The sequence below is a fragment of the Zonotrichia albicollis genome, chromosome 18 (genome assembly GCF_047830755.1).
Source record: "Zonotrichia albicollis isolate bZonAlb1 chromosome 18, bZonAlb1.hap1, whole genome shotgun sequence".
Taxonomy (NCBI): domain Eukaryota; kingdom Metazoa; phylum Chordata; class Aves; order Passeriformes; family Passerellidae; genus Zonotrichia; species Zonotrichia albicollis.
This window is the reverse complement of record NC_133836.1, coordinates 2,547,919-2,565,363: the sequence shown is the minus strand read 5'-3', so window position 1 is coordinate 2,565,363 and position 17,445 is coordinate 2,547,919. Positions and strand designations below refer to the sequence as shown.

The window sequence follows — 17,445 nt, the reverse complement described above, 5'->3', positions numbered from 1 at the left end:
CTAAAGCTGCCCTCTGTCAGTGTGAAGACATTCCACCTTGTCCTGGCACTCCAGGCTCTTGGTGGCTCCCCTCAAGTCCTGGACGGTGACAATCAGGTCACTCCAAAGCCTTTCACCAAGAAGAAAAAACCTTTGATTTCTCTGAAGGCTCTCCATAAGACACACAGTAGTTACCACGTTAATTACAAGCAAATTTTATTGAAAACAAGGTAAAAATCACTGCACTGGACAACACAGCGTGAGAGGTCTGTTTTCCCTGGACACACGACACCGACTCCAGCCAGCAGAGCAATGACACAGCTCCCGTGCCCCACAGCCAAGCCCATTTCTTCATTTCTTCTCTTAAATACAAGCCCTGTTTTAAATGCTGTAGCCACGATTACAAAGCAGCTTGCATCTGAAACAGCACGTTAGAAATCACTTATTAAGCACCAGCTTAATAATATTTGCTTACACAACTTATCTTTTTGCTCTCCCTCTATCACTCATTGACAGGTTTGGTTTTTTTCTTTTTTTTTTTTTTTTTTTTTAATTCATAAGCACTTAATTCTTTCTTGGTACAAAATGTATCCAAAACAAAGGCAAAAGACTCAAACATCTTGCTGTGGAAATGCTTAAAGTTGTTGCCACTTTGCTTCACTGCCCAGGGCCTGAGAGACTCTTGTTCATGAACTGCCTCTTCACAAAGCAGATCCACCACTGCAGAAGGAAGTACAGAGTCAGAAAATCAGAAGTGGTTCCCATTGACTTTAAAGTATTCAATCTCTGACACACAACAAATATTAAGGCTCTAGTTTTCCACACTTGAATTGAGGTGAACAAGACAATAGGAATGGACACAATTAGTTCATATTACAGGATTTTGAATTAATATGTGAAACTACTTTGTCTTATTTTACTTTTGTTATATTTTATCCCAATCCAATCATAAATGAGGGATGCATCAGGAAGCTATGCCTTTGAAAGTAAATTAGCCTAAGTGATTTCAACATGAAATGCAGTCACATTTGCACATGAAACACGAACACTCAGGAGGTGACTCATTCATTGATTAGCGATTTTTTCAATCTGGACATGAGGCAAAACAATCGACTTCAAAGCAGCTCTCAAAGCAGAGCTGCCTGGGAAGAGAAACAGCAGCTCCCGTGCTTGTGAACTCCTTTTGCAACCCCAGGCACGAGCAGATGTGCAGTGCTTTGAAGAGCTGAGCCAGACCCCTCTCATTACTGCCCTGCTTTTGAAATGGCACTCACTGCCACATCACATCAGATTACATTTCCTGATAACTTGCAGCTGCCATTTCACTGTAAATTCAGTCAGGCTTGGCTGGAGTCACCCTCACCCATCACTCCCTTCTCTGCACACGAGGCTGAACAAACACCCCCAGCCTCTCCCTGACTCTGTGTGATGGCACTGAGCTCTCACCTTGCTTGGCTTGTCGCTCTGAGGATCAAACACTTTGTCACACAGGCGGAGGCCGGTTTCTTGCCTCAGCTGCTGCAGGTAGGCCCTCATCACCTCTGAAAGCAGCACAGCAAAACCAGGGTGAAGTGGGCAGCACCAACCAAACTGGGTTTAACAGGGACACCTCAGGCATCACTGCTTAAAGCAGAGAAGGAGTTTGACATCTGCAGGCTGCAGCTGGCTGAGTGGATTAGCTCCATTTATCTATGGAACCAGGGGAATCCTCGAGGTCAGAAAATCCAGCTTGTGCTGCCTTCAGAAGACAGACTGCAGATTTAGAAGATTTGGGTTTAAAGTTAATGAAGTGTGACCCTCAGAGGCCCTGGGTCAGCCTTACCTTCCTCCTGCTTGTTGGCAGGTTTGGCGTAAATGGCGTTCAGAGGAAAGCCAGGCTCCCCTGGGATGGGGAAGTTGGTGATTCCCAGTGTGTACATCTCCTTCTCTCCCTGGCCTTTGGAGTTACACTGGAAGAACCAGGCAAACAATGGGTTAGCAGTTATGACCAAAAGCTGACAGAGAATTAGAATCAAATATTTTACAAATCTGGAACGGGAAAATTAATCAAGAAGAGCAACACAGCACATCCTCAGCCTTGGAATATTTGAGGCTCTGACAACTGGGACTGGGGTCCATGACAAATCTCCTAAACAGGATTATTTGTTCCCCTGGAAGGAGAATATCAGGAAATTCTTTCCTTAGAACAACCCTCAGACTGTTTCCCACCTGCACAGGAATTCAGTTTTCTTACCTTCTGCAGCTTTTTCAGGCACTCAGAAATGTAGAGGGTGACATAGATCAGTGTTCTGTCAGCCTCATTCTGCAAAACAAGAGCAGGAACTCTTAGATTACAGGACTTTGTGGAACTGATAAAGCCTGAAACAGGAATGAATTCAAGCCATTTTGGGCTATAGTTTCCCCATGAGAGAGAGATTTGCAATTCATGACATTTACCCAACTTTAAAGATTAAGTGGAAGGGGAGTTTGTGATCTTCTGGAATTACTTCCTTGAAAATAAATTTATATTCACAGCACCAACCCTCCAAAGAACTAGAATATGCTCAGTGTCTTAAAAAATTACCTTAATTTCATAATTTTTGAAGAAAACATTAGCTTTGAAGTAGTAGATGGCTTCATCTATAATATCTGTGTCCTTAGCTATAAGAAAGAGATACAGAGTTAAGCAGTGCACTGTTACATTACATTTGTCAGAACTTTTACTCACTGAAGTACATAAATAAGGATTACTGCAAAAGCAAAACCGTGGTATTTACAAAAAGGAGAAGTCAGCACCACATAACAGAAACTTCTGAAACACTCTGAGTTCAGACTGTACTTCCTACTCCCTTCTCCTTCCCCTCTGTCACTTCACCAACAGCAATTCAGCAGTTCCCCACTTTTCTACCACTTTTGAGTAACTCGTCAAGAGTTTTAACATCATAAAATGATATAAAAAAGCTTTTGGAGAAAGCACAATCACTCAGATTCCATTATCCTCTTCAAATAAAGGAGGGGAGCAGAACACAGTGACAATCTGACTTTTGCTACCATCCAAGACTGCTTAAATCCAGAAACATTTCCTTTACATTTCCCTGTTCAAACTGAACCCACATTTCTGGGGAACAGCACGCCTGGAAGTTCAGGTGTTGAAGGGGAATCTGTCCTGGCTGCCTGTGGGCCCTGTTGGGGTCGGAATTTCGTTTCTGTTTTTGCAGCCCCACACCCTGAGCGCTGCTGTCCCTCAGGGCAGCCCAGAGTGTGAGCTCTCTGCAGCTAAACCTCCACTTCCTCTGACAGAGGCTTCACACCAGCTCAGCCTCCTCAAAACCCTGCTCAGAGCACAGGGGAGGCACCAGAACAGCAGCCAGAGGCTTGGGTTACTGAAACCACCAACTCAACACAGGGCACAATTATCTGTGCATAATTATTTTCTACCATTTGCACAGCTGAAGTTGTTGAAAACTTCCCCCCTTTCTGCAAAGCTTTCCATTTCCCACCAGTGACTCTTGCTGGGGCTGGCTCAGAGCAACCCCTGAGATGATGAGCTACATCCAGTAATTCAGAGATTATTATTAACTTACTTTCTCGAGGTGCTGGGCCCTTGAACTGGCTTCTGATGGGTAACAGTGCCATGTTCCCAATTAGCTTGGTGTCTGAGTCCATTAAAGTGGAGTGGTAAGCCTAGAGACAGGGAGAGCTGGTTATTGATCCTACTGAAAATAGACATTTCCATATCCAATCACGTGTCTTCATCAAGCAGGAGTCACAGCCTAGTTCATTATGATGCTTCCAGCATTTCATCCTTGCACAAACAACTGTTATTTTCTATTTAAGTCCAGATCTTGGTGCCATTCTGGTGAATACCAGGAAAGCACCAGGAGATTGGATAAAATCTGTGTTGTTGGTCTGCAGGCACAGTTCATCCCCAGGCTGCCTGACCCCACCTTGGCAGCTCCAAGGGGTAACAGCCCCACTCATCTGCCTGAGTTTTGGGGCATTGCACTGAAAGTTAGTTGTCGTTAAAAAATATGTAATTTATTTCCATGTCTGGCTATTAATAGTAGATAATTATAAATAAAGCCAGGCTTAATGTAGTAAAAAAAAATCCCAACAAAACTGATTTAAGTGAAAAACAAACCAGCTTTCTCCATACAACAAATTCTTCCTGGAAAGCCAATTTTAAACAACTAATGAGTTCAGTTTTGGGCACTTTCCACGGCGCAGTGCCAGGCCACTGGGAATCCCTCATCTCCCTTTTGTGGGGGGCAGAGGAGGATGTGACTGGGAGGGGCTGGGTGTAAAAAGCAGTTTATTTCTCTGAGGGGACGGTGGTGCGAACAAAGCCAGAGCAAAGCCCGGCTGTGACCCCCGTCTGCCCCGGGGCTCGCACCCTCCGGGCGGCGGGTGGATCCCGGCAGGGGAGGAGGAAGAGGAAGAGGAGGAGGAAGAGGAGGAGGAAGAGGAAGAGAAGGAAGAAGAGGAAGGCGGTGGCCCTGCAGCAGCCTCCCATGGAGAGCCATTCCCCGCTCCCCGCAGCTGCAGCCCCCGTTTCCCCCCGCAGTGCCCCCGCAGCGAGCAGAGCCCCAGCCCCGGCCCGCATCGCCCCCGCCGCCCCCGGCCCGGCCCCGCCGCCCGCTCCCTCCCGCCCGCGCTGCCGCCGCCGGGCGCGGAGCCGCTCACCGGCATCTCGAAGGGCAGGAGGCGGCTCGGCGGAGCCGGGCGGGAGGGGAGCGGGGCGAACCGGCCAGGAAAGCGGGCACAGAGCTTCCTCCTCCGCCTACGCTGCAGGAAATGAGGCAGCGGCAGAGGCGGTGCGAGGAGGGGAAGCGGGAGCCGCGCACCGCCCCGCAGGCAGCGCACCGGGAAGGGAGCGCGGGCGGCAGCGCTGTGCCCGTGCGGGGAGCGGCCACCGAGAGGCACTGCTGACCGGGGCACTGCTCACCGGGGCACCGCTCACCGAGAGGCACTGCTCCACCAGGGCACTGCTGACCGGGGCACTGCTGACCGGGGCACTGCTCACCGGGACACTGCTCACCGGGGCACTGCTCACCGGGGCACTGCTCACCGAGAGGCACTGCTCACCGAGAGGCACTGCTCACCGGGGCACCGCTCACCACGGCACTGCTCACCGGGCACCGCTCCACCGGGGCACCGCTCACCGGGGCACTGCTCCACCAGGGCACTGCTCACCGGGGCACCGCTCACCGGGCACCGCTCACCGGGGCACCGCTCACCAGGGCACCGCTCACCGGGGCACCACTCCACCAGGGCACTGCTCACCGGGGCACCGCCCACCACGGCACTGCTCACCAGGGCACCGCTCACCGGGGCACCGCTCCACCAGGGCACTGCTCACCGGGGCACTGTTCCACCAGGGCACCGCTCACCGAGAGGCACCGCTCACCGGGGCACTGCTCCACCAGGGCACCGCTCACCGGGGCACTGCTCCCGGGGCACCGCTCACCTGGGCACTGCTCCACCGGGGCACCGCTCACCGGGGCACTGCTCCACCAGGGCACTGCTCACCGGGGCACCGCTCACCGGGCACCGCTCACCGGGGCACCGCTCACCAGGGCACCGCTCACCGGGGCACCACTCCACCAGGGCACTGCTCACCGGGGCACCGCCCACCACGGCACTGCTCACCAGGGCACCGCTCACCGGGGCACCGCTCCACCAGGGCACTGCTCACCGGGGCACTGTTCCACCAGGGCACCGCTCACCGAGAGGCACCGCTCACCGGGGCACTGCTCCACCAGGGCACCGCTCACCGGGGCACTGCTCCCGGGGCACCGCTCACCTGGGCACTGCTCCACCGGGGCACCGCTCACCGGGGCACTGCTCCACCAGGGCACTGCTCACCGGGGCACCGCTCACCGGGCACTGCTCACCGGGGCACTGCTCCACCAGGGCACTGCTCCACCAGGGCACCGCTCACCTGGGCACTGCTCACCAGGGCACTGCTCACCGGGGCACTGCTCCACCAGGGCACTGCTCCACCAGGGCACCGCTCACCGGGCACCGCTCCACCGGGGCACCGCTCACCGGGGCACTGCTCCACCAGGGCACTGCTCACCGGGGCACCGCTCACCGGGCACCGCTCACCGGGGCACTGCTCAACCGGGCACTGGTTGAGTGTCCCCCAGGTTGGGCACTGCTCACCGGGGCACTGCTCCACCAGGGCACCGCTCACCGGGGCACCGCCGGCACCGGGAGCGTTCCGAAGGGTGCCGTGATGCTTCGCTCCCAGCTGTTTCTCTCCCGTGCCTTTCCAGCCCAGCCCAGCCCAGCCGGGGGCTCGGGGCACTCCGTGTAAGGAACACAAGAGGGCTCCAAACGTGCTGTGTCCACAGATACAGCATTTTAAGGTGCACATTCCAATTGCTGTCAAACCATTACCTTCCCTGACACCCAGCGATGCTGAAATTGTCCCGTGGTATCTGACTGCCGGCTTGAGTCAGGGAGACAAAATGGGGAGGTTTGGAAACTGAGTCACAATAACTCAGCTGCAGGGCTGGGGTTTATCCTTTCAACATGCCCCAAGCATGGCTCATCCCAAGGCAGTCTGGAGGTGAATTAAATCATGGTAGTTTCCCCAGCTTTCAGCCAGATCAAGACTTTTCTAAGCCCTTTTCCTCTAGATATGCAGAATTTGCAGGTCTGTTGAACCTCTTGCCCAGTTCTGGCTCTGTGTTTTTATACAAACTAACACTGTTCTATATATTTTATAACACACACAAGCATAATAAAAAAAAATTGTTTATTAAAGTAGTTACAAGGTCATGTAACTCACTCTCCATTATAAATATTAGTTATTTTACAGATAAAGTATCAAATGTGTTTGTGTAGGGGTTGGGGTTTTTTTATTTTTATTTTTTACTAAAAACAAAATATTTTCCTCCCAGTTTGAACGTGTTTCTTACTCATCCACATGATCTTGAAAGTATTCATCCACAAGAGGAGATTTATCTTCTTCACATTCCTGTAAAAAAAAACACAGAAAAATATAAACCTTCCTGGGATGAACACAGGAATCATTAGGAGACTTTGAACAGTCATGCAGGAAAACATCTAAGTGATCTCAGTGGTCCTTTCTGGCATTTGAAGGTTAAAACTCTGTTAATTTTGAAAATCAAAGCAATACTTTTAAACAACCATTTGATCAACTTGCATATGCAAGATGATATTAAAGAATTTCATTTTTATAACTAAATGAAGATGATACAAGCATTGTCACTGAAAGACTAAACATGGCTTACTTGGAACTGTGCTAAGACAATAATTTATTAGCAAGGCAAAGAACATATTTATAGCACAACTTCTATTATGGCTACTTTTTAATTTTTCATCTTCTCACCAACAATCCCTTACCTTTGGTTCTTTAAATTCCAGATCCTCCCCGTACTGAATGGTGAAGTCGATGTGCTGCAGGACGATGTTGATGCTCTCCTCGTCAGAGCGATCCAAAGGCAGGAACCGAACCATGCCATAGTCATCAATCTGCACAAGGATTCAAGGGAAATGCAGGGAAATGCACAAAGTTCACTCTCAATCACAGCACTCAAAGCCACTCTTTTCCTGACTTCTAAAATACCATTTAGTCACACTGCAAACCAATGGCAGTTCCCTCCTCACAACACCTTCTACACAGCAGCAAATTCCCAAAATTGCCAACAGAAAAGAATTCAAAGAAAATGTATTGGCTATGATCCAGATATCAAGAATCTCATGCTAATCTGAAGAACTAAAAAACTGAGTTAACAGAGGCAAAAAGTGATAGTGAATTTTAGGGTACCAGCTCAAAAGCAATGTACCTACCAATCCACATATAGATTTGGTCAGCTTTTTAAACCTTTTGCTTTTCAGTATATTTGTAGAATCTTCAATCATAGAATACATATCTGGATCCAAGTACCTGGAGAAACAAAGTCATCATCACCACTGAAAGTCTGTCATTCAGAATGACACAAAAGATCCAAGATAAGTTATTTACAGAAAAATCCTGAGATCAGTACAAACATGGAGCTATTCTTTTGACTCTGACTAAACTAAACATCTTACCCAGATGTTTAAAGATTATTGTTTGAAATAAACAAAATCCATCTTCTCCCACTCCAAAAGAGTATGTTTTAATTGTGGGAAACATTAGACTCAACTTTCAGTGAACTTTGCCTCAGTATATTGTACTACAGAGTAATTATTTTTTTGGAACTTACTTTTCTATTTCCTTCTTGGCTTTCTTGCTCAGCAAATCCATTTTGGTCATGACGTTAATCTGTGGGATCTCCAAAGAGATCATTGCACTGAGAGCTGCCAGGATTCCAGAAATAAACTTGAAAAGGATGAAAAATGATGTATTAAAGTACAGAAAAGCACAACACAAACATGCAGGACAAGCACAGGCCAAATCTGGTCAGGAATATATGGAACATGGACACAAAGCCATGTGAGGAATCATTCTCTGCGGGAAAAAGGAGATGCCAAGTACCCCCTCAATTTTTGGAGCCTCAAATATGGATCTGCCACTGAAAAGGTCATTAAGAAAACCCAAATCCTTCTTGGGACAGTTACTGCTAAATGGGGAAGTTGGCCTGCTTGTTCTTGGGATCTGAGAAAGCTCTCATGGAATCACAGAAGAATTTAGGTTGGAAGGGACTTCTGGAGGTTACCTGGCTCCTACAACTGCTCAAACAGAAGCACTTCCAGGTCAGACCGGGCTGCTCTGGGGTTTGCCCAGTCAGGTTTTGATTCTGTGAATGCCTGTCCCAGTCTGAGACTCTCACAGTGCTGGCTGTCCATCCATCTGGGCCTGCCCTGTGCCTGAGGCAGCTGATGACAGCAACCACATCTCCCTGGACCTGGCCATTTTTTCCTCTGGGCAAACCCAGCTCCCTGAATGGCTCAGACTTGTTGTTCCTTATGAAAATGAACTTTATCAACAGATTTCAAATGGATACCTTGAAAGATTCCACCATGAACTGAGAATCCACGAGGAAAACGCCACAGACACGGAATTCCCACTGCTGCAGCTGCTCCACCAACTGCTTCATCACTGGCAGGTGTGTGTAGAGCTCGATCTGACCTGGGGCACACTCAGGATGTTAACAGGTTGGAATGGGAAGCAAAAAGGAACAGTCCACAGTTATAAGTAGACAGGGGAACTGCATTTAAATAAAAACTGGTGAGGAAAGCACCCTCTTTTCAGGCAGCTCTGTGTTTGGGTGAAATGGAAAAGAAATAAAAGGGGTTTTTCCTCCTTTGATCTCCAGTGAGTGTTAGTTTGCAGTTGCCACCAAACATCTGTGCAGCCACCCAGATCAGCCCAGGACCAAGTTCACTCCTGAGACACCTGACAGTGACTCTGACAGCTGTTAACAGCTCAACAAAATGGGAATCGTCACAACAGTCTACACCCAAATTTTCCAATGCTTACGAAGAGTGATACCAAAACATTGGCCTGTGCTTACCTGGGCAATCAAACAAAACATAGTCATCCTCCACGTGCCCGAGGCTCTCCTCCAGCCAGCTGAAGTTATTGGCAAAGTATTCCATGCAAAACACCAAGCCGCCATTGGGGCCAAACCTCAGGGACTCGTCTTCCATGACATCGTCCACTTCTATCAGCTCACGGATGTCTGTGACACACAAAGGGCACCAAAGGCAGGGAGTGAGCTCTGCAGGGAGGGAATGGGCTCTGCAGGGAGGGAATGGGCTCTGAGGGCAGGGAATGGGCTCTGCAGGGAGGGAATGGGCTCTGAGGGCAGGGAATGGGCTCCGAGGGCAGGGAATGGGCTCTGCAGGGAGTCTGGCAGCTGAGAAATCCAACAGGGACAGGGGGATCTCCCTGGCACAGGCACAGCAGCCAAACACAACAGGTTATGTTCATGAAACTTACACAAACGCCTTAATCCCCCAAGTAAATATATGCTAAAAACTTCCCAGGACTTGTCTGCGGGGTTCTTTTGAGGGTTCCTGGTGATTGTCTGGGGAACATCTCATTCCCCAGATTTTCCTCTTATGCTCCTGCATCTTCTAATGAATCTCTTCTGAGAGTATCTCAGCTGTGTGGCCAGGTCAAGATGCACCTATCATCTTTGTTCAGACGCAAACACTGTTGTTGTTCTCAAAGCTGAGGCATCTGCCAGTACATGGCATAGGTAAATACAGGGACTGAGCAGGAGCTGGCACAGGGCAACAGCCCCTGGTGCGGGGAGGTATCACTGGTATTAGAGTGCGTTCATCTCTGACATCTCTGAGCACTATTTGCTACCAGACTAGAATTATTCACCGATTTAAGGATCACACGCTATTTTATTGAAACGATTTTCCCACATCTTCCCCCACTGCTGCACGGGCTCCGTTTTAGAGGCACAGAACCGGTCCGGTCGCACGGGCAGGGCCTGGCTGGAAGCCCAGCCGTGCCCGGGGCCCAGCCGTGCCCGGGCCGCTCACCTGCCATGACAGGGTAGCTGAAGAGCTCGGCCGCCGGGTCCAGGTTCACCACCTGCACGGCGCGGCCCAGCGCCTCGCAGTGCTGCACCATGGTGGAGCAGTACGTGCTCTGCAAGGCACACGCGGCCGTCAGGAGCCGTCACGGAGCTCCCGCCGCCCCCGTTTCCCGCCGCTCCCCGCCGTTCCCCGCTCACCTTCCCGCTGCCCGCCGGGCCCATCACCAGCTGCGCGTACCGGGGCATGGCTGCGGCGGCCCGGCGGGGAATGGCCACTGCGGCGCCCCGTAGCTCGGCCGAACCCGTGACGTCTCAGCGCATGGCCCCGCCCGCCGCGGTACGGCGAGCCGGCGGGGTCAAACCGTGCACGCCCCTCTCGCGAGACGGCGGCGCTGGGGCGGGCGCACGTGCGCGCGCGGTGAGGGACCGGGACCCGCCGCGGCCCGAGGGGCCTCCGGTAACACCGACACCGCCCCCGGGCCCCCCCGCCCCGCTCCGCTCAGCCTCCGCCGGGCGGCTCCCGCACGCGCCCGCTCCCTCTCCTCCGGAGCCGCGGCGCCGCCGCCGCCCCTCACAGGGATCCCCCCCGGTGCTTGTACCGAGCATCCTCCCGGCGCCCTCCGTACCGTGAGCCCCGGCACCGCCCCGCCCTGCGAGCCCGCCCCTCCTCAGGTACCCGAACCGCATCCCCCCGGCTCCCCCCCATCCCCTCAGCTCCTCATCCCCTCAGTTCTGCCCTCACCGATCCCCCCGCTCCCCCATCCCGCCGTGTCCGTGATCCCCGCCGTGTCCGGTGTCCCAGCACCATTCTCGACCCGCCCTCACTTCTGCCCCCGGAGCACCGAGCGCCCCCCGGGCCTGTGTGGGGTCTCAGGAGCACCCAGCACCTCACCTGTCCATCTGTCCCTGTCCCTCTGTCCTGAGCCCCCCTGAGCCTCGGCAGTTTCCCTCAGTGTTCCTCGCTGCTCAGCACGGCCCGTACGACGCCCCAAGCTCCCTCACACAGGTCCTGTCTGTTCCCCCAGTCCTGGGGGATTTCCTGTGTGTTCCAAACTCTTTCCTTGTTGACTCCTGTCTTCTAAGTGCCTTGCTTGAAAACGTGTGTGTAAACCACTATTACATCCATTAGTGGCTTGAGTTTGCTTTCCTTGTTTTATGCTCTGTTTTTTGATTTTTTCCCCAGTGTTCTTGGATCAGATTGTGGCTCTTCAGGCACTGATTTAAATGACCCCTTTGCTTTGCTAATATGCAAGAGGTACCTGCCCCCAAGTACCCCCACTGTTCGTGTGCCACTGATTTAACATGATACTTCACTAAATTGTCCTTAACTCAACGTGTTCTCTAATTCCATGTGGGTTTCTAAAAGATTTTTCTTCATTTTGTGGCTCTTTGGCTTCTTTCCCCTTATGTGCTAGAGCTCCAATACTGCTTGGTATCCTTTGTAGCAGTTTTCCCTATGTTTTCATTATTTTTGACTCCCATTTTCCTGTTCTTCTCTTTGACACTTGTCCCTATTTCCTCTGGGATTCTGGAGCTGGGCGGGCTGTGACTGACTCAGGCCCAGAGCCTGGGTGCTGATTGTGTCCCCTGTGTCCCCCAGGTCGGTGACATGGCCACGGATGTGGCCGAGCCCGTGGTCCCTGAGTGCAGAGGGGACGGCAGGAGCGGAGCCAGGTCCGATGCTGATTATCCCCTGAGGGTGCTCTACTGTGGAGGCAAGTGCTGGGACAGGGACAGGAATGGGACAGGACTGGGAGCACACATCCCTTCCTGCAGGAAGCCATTAGCACAGAAAAACTCTGAGCATTAATATGATAGCAAAAAATGGAATACATTAAACTGTGCTATACTGTGATTAGAAGTGTTCTTTCTGTTTGTAGTTATATGGGTGAGATTTAAAGGGGAGTAAATTGTCTTGGCAGGTGTGTTTTGGATAGGAATGTCATTTTGCTTCAGGCTGGAAAGCAGTAGGAACCAGCCCTGCACAGTTGGTTTGGGGCTGTCCCCACTCTGGGACGTTGGCAGCTCATGGAGAAGGGAAAGCTGACCAAACCACCTGGTGCCTTGTTCAGTGTCTCCCTTGCCTCAGGTAGAAGTGGTGTTTTGTTCTGCAGCTTTTCCCAACCTTGGGCTTCTCCTGCCCTTCCCTCAGTGACTGGCAGCTCTTGCTGTGATGGTTTTACCCTAATGCAGAGCGTGTGAGCACAGGTCTAATGAGAGGGGAATTAAAATGTGGAGCGGCAACAATAAGGAAATGTTTTTGAGTCAGTGTGTGGTTATAACCAGGAGTTATGTAAGAACCCATCCCTGACTTTGAAACGCCGTTTGGAATTTAATTACAAAGGCTGTAAGTAAAAAGTAAAAAATTGCTTTTGTAATCTGTTCTTTTTTTTCCCCTTATTTCTCCAGTCTGTTCGTTGCCAACAGAGGTGAGTAATTTTTTGTTGTCCAAGTTTCCTTCTGTCCTATTATGTCCTATTTTGGTGTATTTCTGATGTATTTTGTCATTCCTCCACTAACAACATTCATATGGCTTTTCTCTAGTACTGTGAATACATGCCTGATGTGACTAAATGCAGACAATGGTTAGAAAAGAATTTTCCAGATGAGTTTGCAAAACTTACAGTAGGTAAGAATCTTTTCTGTTTTCTAACTGATGTGTGTCCTTGGACATATTTGGAACTATCTGAGCTTGTCCAGTTCTGATCTCTTTCCTTTTCCTGCTGTATCCTGTGGAAGTTAATGCTTTGGATGCTCTGAAATAGGTTTTATGATGTCAAAAAATACTAAATAATCAATTTGTAGTTTTATTAATAATATTTGGGGTTTCTTAAGGTTCCTGCCATAAACATCTATGCACTTGTTTCCCATCAGAGTTAGTTTATTGGATTTTGTGTATTTCCAGTCTACAGTGGATGGCTGGAGGAAAAGTCATTAATAATGGGGAACTTATTTGTTTGTATTTGGAATTTCAGTATTAACATTATCATTAATTTCTGTCTCTCTGTGCAAGAGCCTTTATTGAAATTGTCATTGTAGCTTGGAGCTGAGGCTTTTCTGGAGTCTTAATTTGTACAAATACTGTAATGGAGATGTAACATGCATCAGTCAAAAGGCTGCTGCACTAAGTTTAATGATTTATCAAAATACTGCTTTACTTACTCCTTGTTCCTGTAAGGCTGTGGGTGTTTGATCACTAATTTTGTTCTTCTTTCCCCTCACTCCTTTCTGCTGCATTTTAGAAAATTCACCTAAACAGGAAGCTGGGGTTGGAGAAGGCCAAGGAAATGTGGGAGGAGGAGAAGAAGAGGAGAAGAAGAAGCAAAAGAGAGGCAAGGTCTAAATGGTTGATTGTGGTACTGATTTCAAAGCAGTTTGGGGCATCCCTCTCTCACCTGCTGGGCTGGAGCAGGGCACAAATTCCTTGCATTTTGGTGTATAGGGAATATGTAGGGAATATCTCCCTCCCTGTGGTCTGTGCCAATGAAGTGTTGGACAGGAGGGACAGGCACAGGCAGGGAGAGGTGCCCTGCTCCCTGTGCCCCCTGTTCCTGTCACCACTGTCACACCCAGGGAGCAGCTCCTCCCCAGCTGGCATCAGCTGGCATTTCTCCCAGCATGCTGAGCCCCGTTGAGCAGCACTTTATGGGCTGCTTGCAGAGTGGAACAAAGGCTGCTCCCCTCTGGTGATGCCTCCTGACTCTGCTCTGCCTTTGTTCCTTCCACCTCTCTGCACTCACAGAGCAGGATTTGCTTTTGTGCTTTTAAATCTGTTACCTGTGCGTCCATCAGCAGCTGTGTCTCCTCCCAGCAGTGCTAATGAAAAACACTCTCAGAACTTTGGAAGATATAAAGTTATGTGGAACAATTTAAACACACTTTTATCTTCAATCATTGGAGCTCTTTCTGCTGAATTAATTAACATGCTTTCCACCATAAATCAGAGTTCTGGAGCTGTTAATGTGTATTTTCCTGTGCAGTGTCAGTTCTGTGTAATGGTCCAGAAATTATGGCTAATACCCAGTAGTTTCATATTTTATGGCACATATATTTTTGTTTTATTTTTGGTATCTTGGTAACCAGTTTAATTTACCTTCTCAGCAGGCAGTGTCTAGTGACAACAGTAATTTATGTTCTGTAACTTGGATGCTTTTCCCAGAGATTTCAGGACATTTTATTTCAACATTAATTTGTTGTGAGGGGTGGTCTGATTAGTTTTCAGTCTGGAATTTGGTTTTAAAATAAGAATTTAAAATATTTGGTGATTTTTCTCCTAGAATCCAAAGTTCCATGAAAACTTACAGCATGGGGTTAAGTAGGATGGTGTAAGAGTGACCGTAAGAGTGTGAGGGAAAACAAGCACAAACTTCATGAGACATTGCTGAAACTCACAGAAGGAAATTTAAGGCAGAAATTTACTGTCTAAAAATTATCAGACACCAGTTTATAATAAAACAGAATTCAAAGTGCTGCATGTTAGAAACAGAAACATCCACAGAACCACAACAGTGTTGGGGAGTTAACAGTTTCTTTGTTTATAAGGGCAAAATCTGACCTTGTATGCTTTTTTCTTTGATGAACTATGGCATAATTAATCATGTAACCTTTTATTAATTAATCATGTAACCTTCTGCTCTGTTTTAAAGGTGGAAGAGGTCAGATAAAACAGAAGAAGAAGACTGTACCACAGAAAGTTACGATAGCTAAAATTCCCAGAGCAAAGAAAAAATACGTCACGAGAGTGTGTGGCCTTGCCACATTTGGTGAGTTTGGGTTCTCCTGGTATTGGATGTGCCTGCCTTTACCCTCATGATAATTCTTCTGGTTGTTTTCCACTGGGGAATCTGCTTCCAGCTGTGAGATGGAAGTCCCAAGGTGCTTTTTTTTAGCAGTTCCAAAGCTAAAAGTACACTGACTTTCCACAGGGATAAATTATGAAGGTACTTATTGGCTTAAAGACAAAGAGGGTTACAGGTTTTTTTGAAACAGGGTGCAGATTCACCTCAAGAGAACGTGTAGAGGACATTCAGCAATTTCTACCTTGAAGCATTTGTAGCTCAGCAGAGTCAGATGTTTTGGGTGTAAACAACAGACTTGGCTTTCAGTGGAAACTCTAGCAAAGCTTCAGCTGTGAAGTGCCACTACTTTTTCAAGTTAAAACAAGATTTTGGCTTTAATCTTGAGAAAATATTTTTATGACAACAACTGTACTTAAATTGTTCATTTTCCCCTGGGCAGAGATTGATCTTAAGGAAGCACAAAGGTTTTTTGCTCAGAAATTTTCCTGCGGTGCCTCAGTAACAGGAGAAGATGAAATCATCATTCAGGGGGACTTCACAGATGACATTATTGATGTCATCCAGGAGAAGTGGCCTGAGGTAATGAACCTTTCTTTCTCTCAGGTAGACACACACTTTTCCACATTAGCCTGTGATTTACCAATGATTTTGGAGAAGGGATTCATCTTTGGCAGCACAGATTGGTGCACAAAAATAAAAGAGCAGTTGTTGCATTCCCACCCTGCAGTGAGGGAGGCATGTCAGAATAAATGCAGCTGTCAAATATCTGTGCCTTCTTTGTGACCATTTCTTAACAGTGTCTAAGTATTCTTACATTGCCATCCTATTTTTCAACACCTCGTAAAATATTGCAAAATTAAAACAAACAAAAAAGCCCCAAGCCTCACACATTTGTGCTTCAGAAGAGATCAGCCAGTGTGGGTTGGACTGAAATTTTAAGCTGAGAGTTGTATTTGCAAGGGCTTTCTCTGACTCTGCCTTGTCCTGGCATTTCCCAAGTGGAATTCTTTATGGTTTAAGTCCATAGGGCTGTCTTTATTCCCAGCCCTGCAGGCTCAGCTGTGTCCTGGCCGCATGTGTCACTCACCCAGGGTTTACAGCAGGGGCTCTGCAATGGGGCTCTTCACTTCTTTACATTTACAGGGGTGCACATTAAAGGATGTAAAAAGAAAATACTTAATTTGTTGTTGCTGTTTCTCCCTAGGTGGATGATGACAGCATTGAAGATCTTGGAGAAGTCAAGAAGTGATAATGGAGGACTACCTTTATTTAATTATATGGTTATAAATGATATAGCAAAAGTGAGGCTTCTAAATCCATTTGCTCTGCAGTGAAACTGTGGAGAACCCATGTCCTTGGCATTCTCACTGTTCTGTATAGGCTGCTTGGTTTTCTTTTTTGTTTTTGGGGGTTTTTTTTGTGATATTTGCCAAAGTTAAATTGGGGTTCTACCATGCTTAAGCATGAAGTAGATTTAAATAAAATTACTGTTCCTCACTGAATAGTTTCTGAGGTTTTTTACATCTGCTTTCCTCTACCTATCTTATGGGAAAATAAGAATTTAAGGCATTCAAAGTTTGTTTTTCATCTGCTGTCCTTTCTGCTGAGCTTAACTGAATAAGGCACGTGGCTGATGTTGGCACTTTTACGTCTCATTTACCTGGAGAGAATTTTAGAAATCAGAATGGAACAAACATTCTAAAGGTTGGTTAGCAATGAAAGAACAGTGAATCCTGAAGAGGTTATTCTACATCCCTGACAACTGAATTAAGTGGAAACACTGAGAAATTTGTGAATATGACTTAGAAATTTATCCTATTTTCATAATTCCAAAGATCTCCTAACCCTGCTGGGCTTCTTGGTAAGGCAATTGTAATGGCTTTATGCTTTTAACCTGCAGCTCATTGAAGAATGGTAGTAACGAACACAAATTAATAGTGAGCACTATTCCACAGGCCATGTTAGCAGAATTGGGGTGGGGTGCCAGCTCTGCTGTCTGTACTCCCACAAACATCCTCAAACATCGATTTGGTGCTTTTTGTTTCACTGTTCCATTTAATAACAATAAATGCTCCCTGGTGGCAGGGTCCTGGAAGTGACATGCTCTGTCACTGCAGAACCTCAGTGAGCTGAATGCCAAGGGGGTGATGTGTCAGACACTCTGTTCCCTTCCTGTAAGGTTGCTTTTTTCAGTGATTTCTAATTATAAACCATGGGTGTGTCTGGAGAGATAACTC

At 48.2% G+C, this 17,445-nt stretch overlaps 3 protein-coding genes across 5 annotated transcripts; 1 reads left to right on the top strand and 2 right to left on the bottom strand.

Annotated features, from left to right (window-relative positions):
• Positions 1-496: 496 nt before the first annotated feature.
• On the bottom strand, positions 497-4,774 carry ARPC3 (actin related protein 2/3 complex subunit 3). Its single transcript, XM_074554688.1, has 7 exons — positions 4,642-4,774; positions 3,543-3,642; positions 2,543-2,619; positions 2,213-2,281; positions 1,802-1,928; positions 1,426-1,520; positions 497-699 (listed from the first exon to the last, which is right to left on the bottom strand). Exons 1-7 carry the CDS (start codon positions 4,645-4,647, stop codon positions 637-639), a joined length of 537 nt encoding a protein of 178 aa, XP_074410789.1. The 5' UTR covers positions 4,648-4,774; the 3' UTR covers positions 497-636.
• Positions 4,775-6,704: 1,930 nt separating this feature from the next.
• GPN3 (GPN-loop GTPase 3) lies at positions 6,705-10,769 on the bottom strand. The gene is made up of 8 exons (XM_074554057.1): positions 10,608-10,769; positions 10,414-10,522; positions 9,429-9,596; positions 8,919-9,043; positions 8,178-8,293; positions 7,780-7,876; positions 7,333-7,461; positions 6,705-6,943 (listed from the first exon to the last, which is right to left on the bottom strand). The coding sequence occupies exons 1-8, from the start codon at positions 10,653-10,655 to the stop codon at positions 6,881-6,883; spliced, it is 855 nt and encodes a 284-aa protein (XP_074410158.1). The 5' UTR covers positions 10,656-10,769; the 3' UTR covers positions 6,705-6,880.
• Positions 10,750-16,710, top strand: DENR (density regulated re-initiation and release factor). Of its 3 annotated transcripts, XM_074554058.1 has the most exons (9): positions 10,947-11,081; positions 11,593-11,664; positions 12,010-12,124; positions 12,819-12,838; positions 12,954-13,038; positions 13,652-13,741; positions 15,056-15,172; positions 15,648-15,787; positions 16,413-16,710. In XM_074554058.1, exons 2-9 carry the CDS (start codon positions 11,656-11,658, stop codon positions 16,455-16,457), a joined length of 621 nt encoding a protein of 206 aa, XP_074410159.1. In that variant the 5' UTR covers positions 10,947-11,081; positions 11,593-11,655; the 3' UTR covers positions 16,458-16,710. The 3 variants fall into 3 exon arrangements, with proteins under 3 accessions (XP_074410161.1, XP_074410159.1, XP_074410160.1); XM_074554060.1 differs by lacking the exon at positions 11,593-11,664 and having other exon boundaries at positions 10,750-11,081; XM_074554059.1 differs by lacking the exons at positions 10,947-11,081; positions 11,593-11,664 and adding an exon at positions 11,147-11,415.
• Positions 16,711-17,445: the final 735 nt, after the last annotated feature.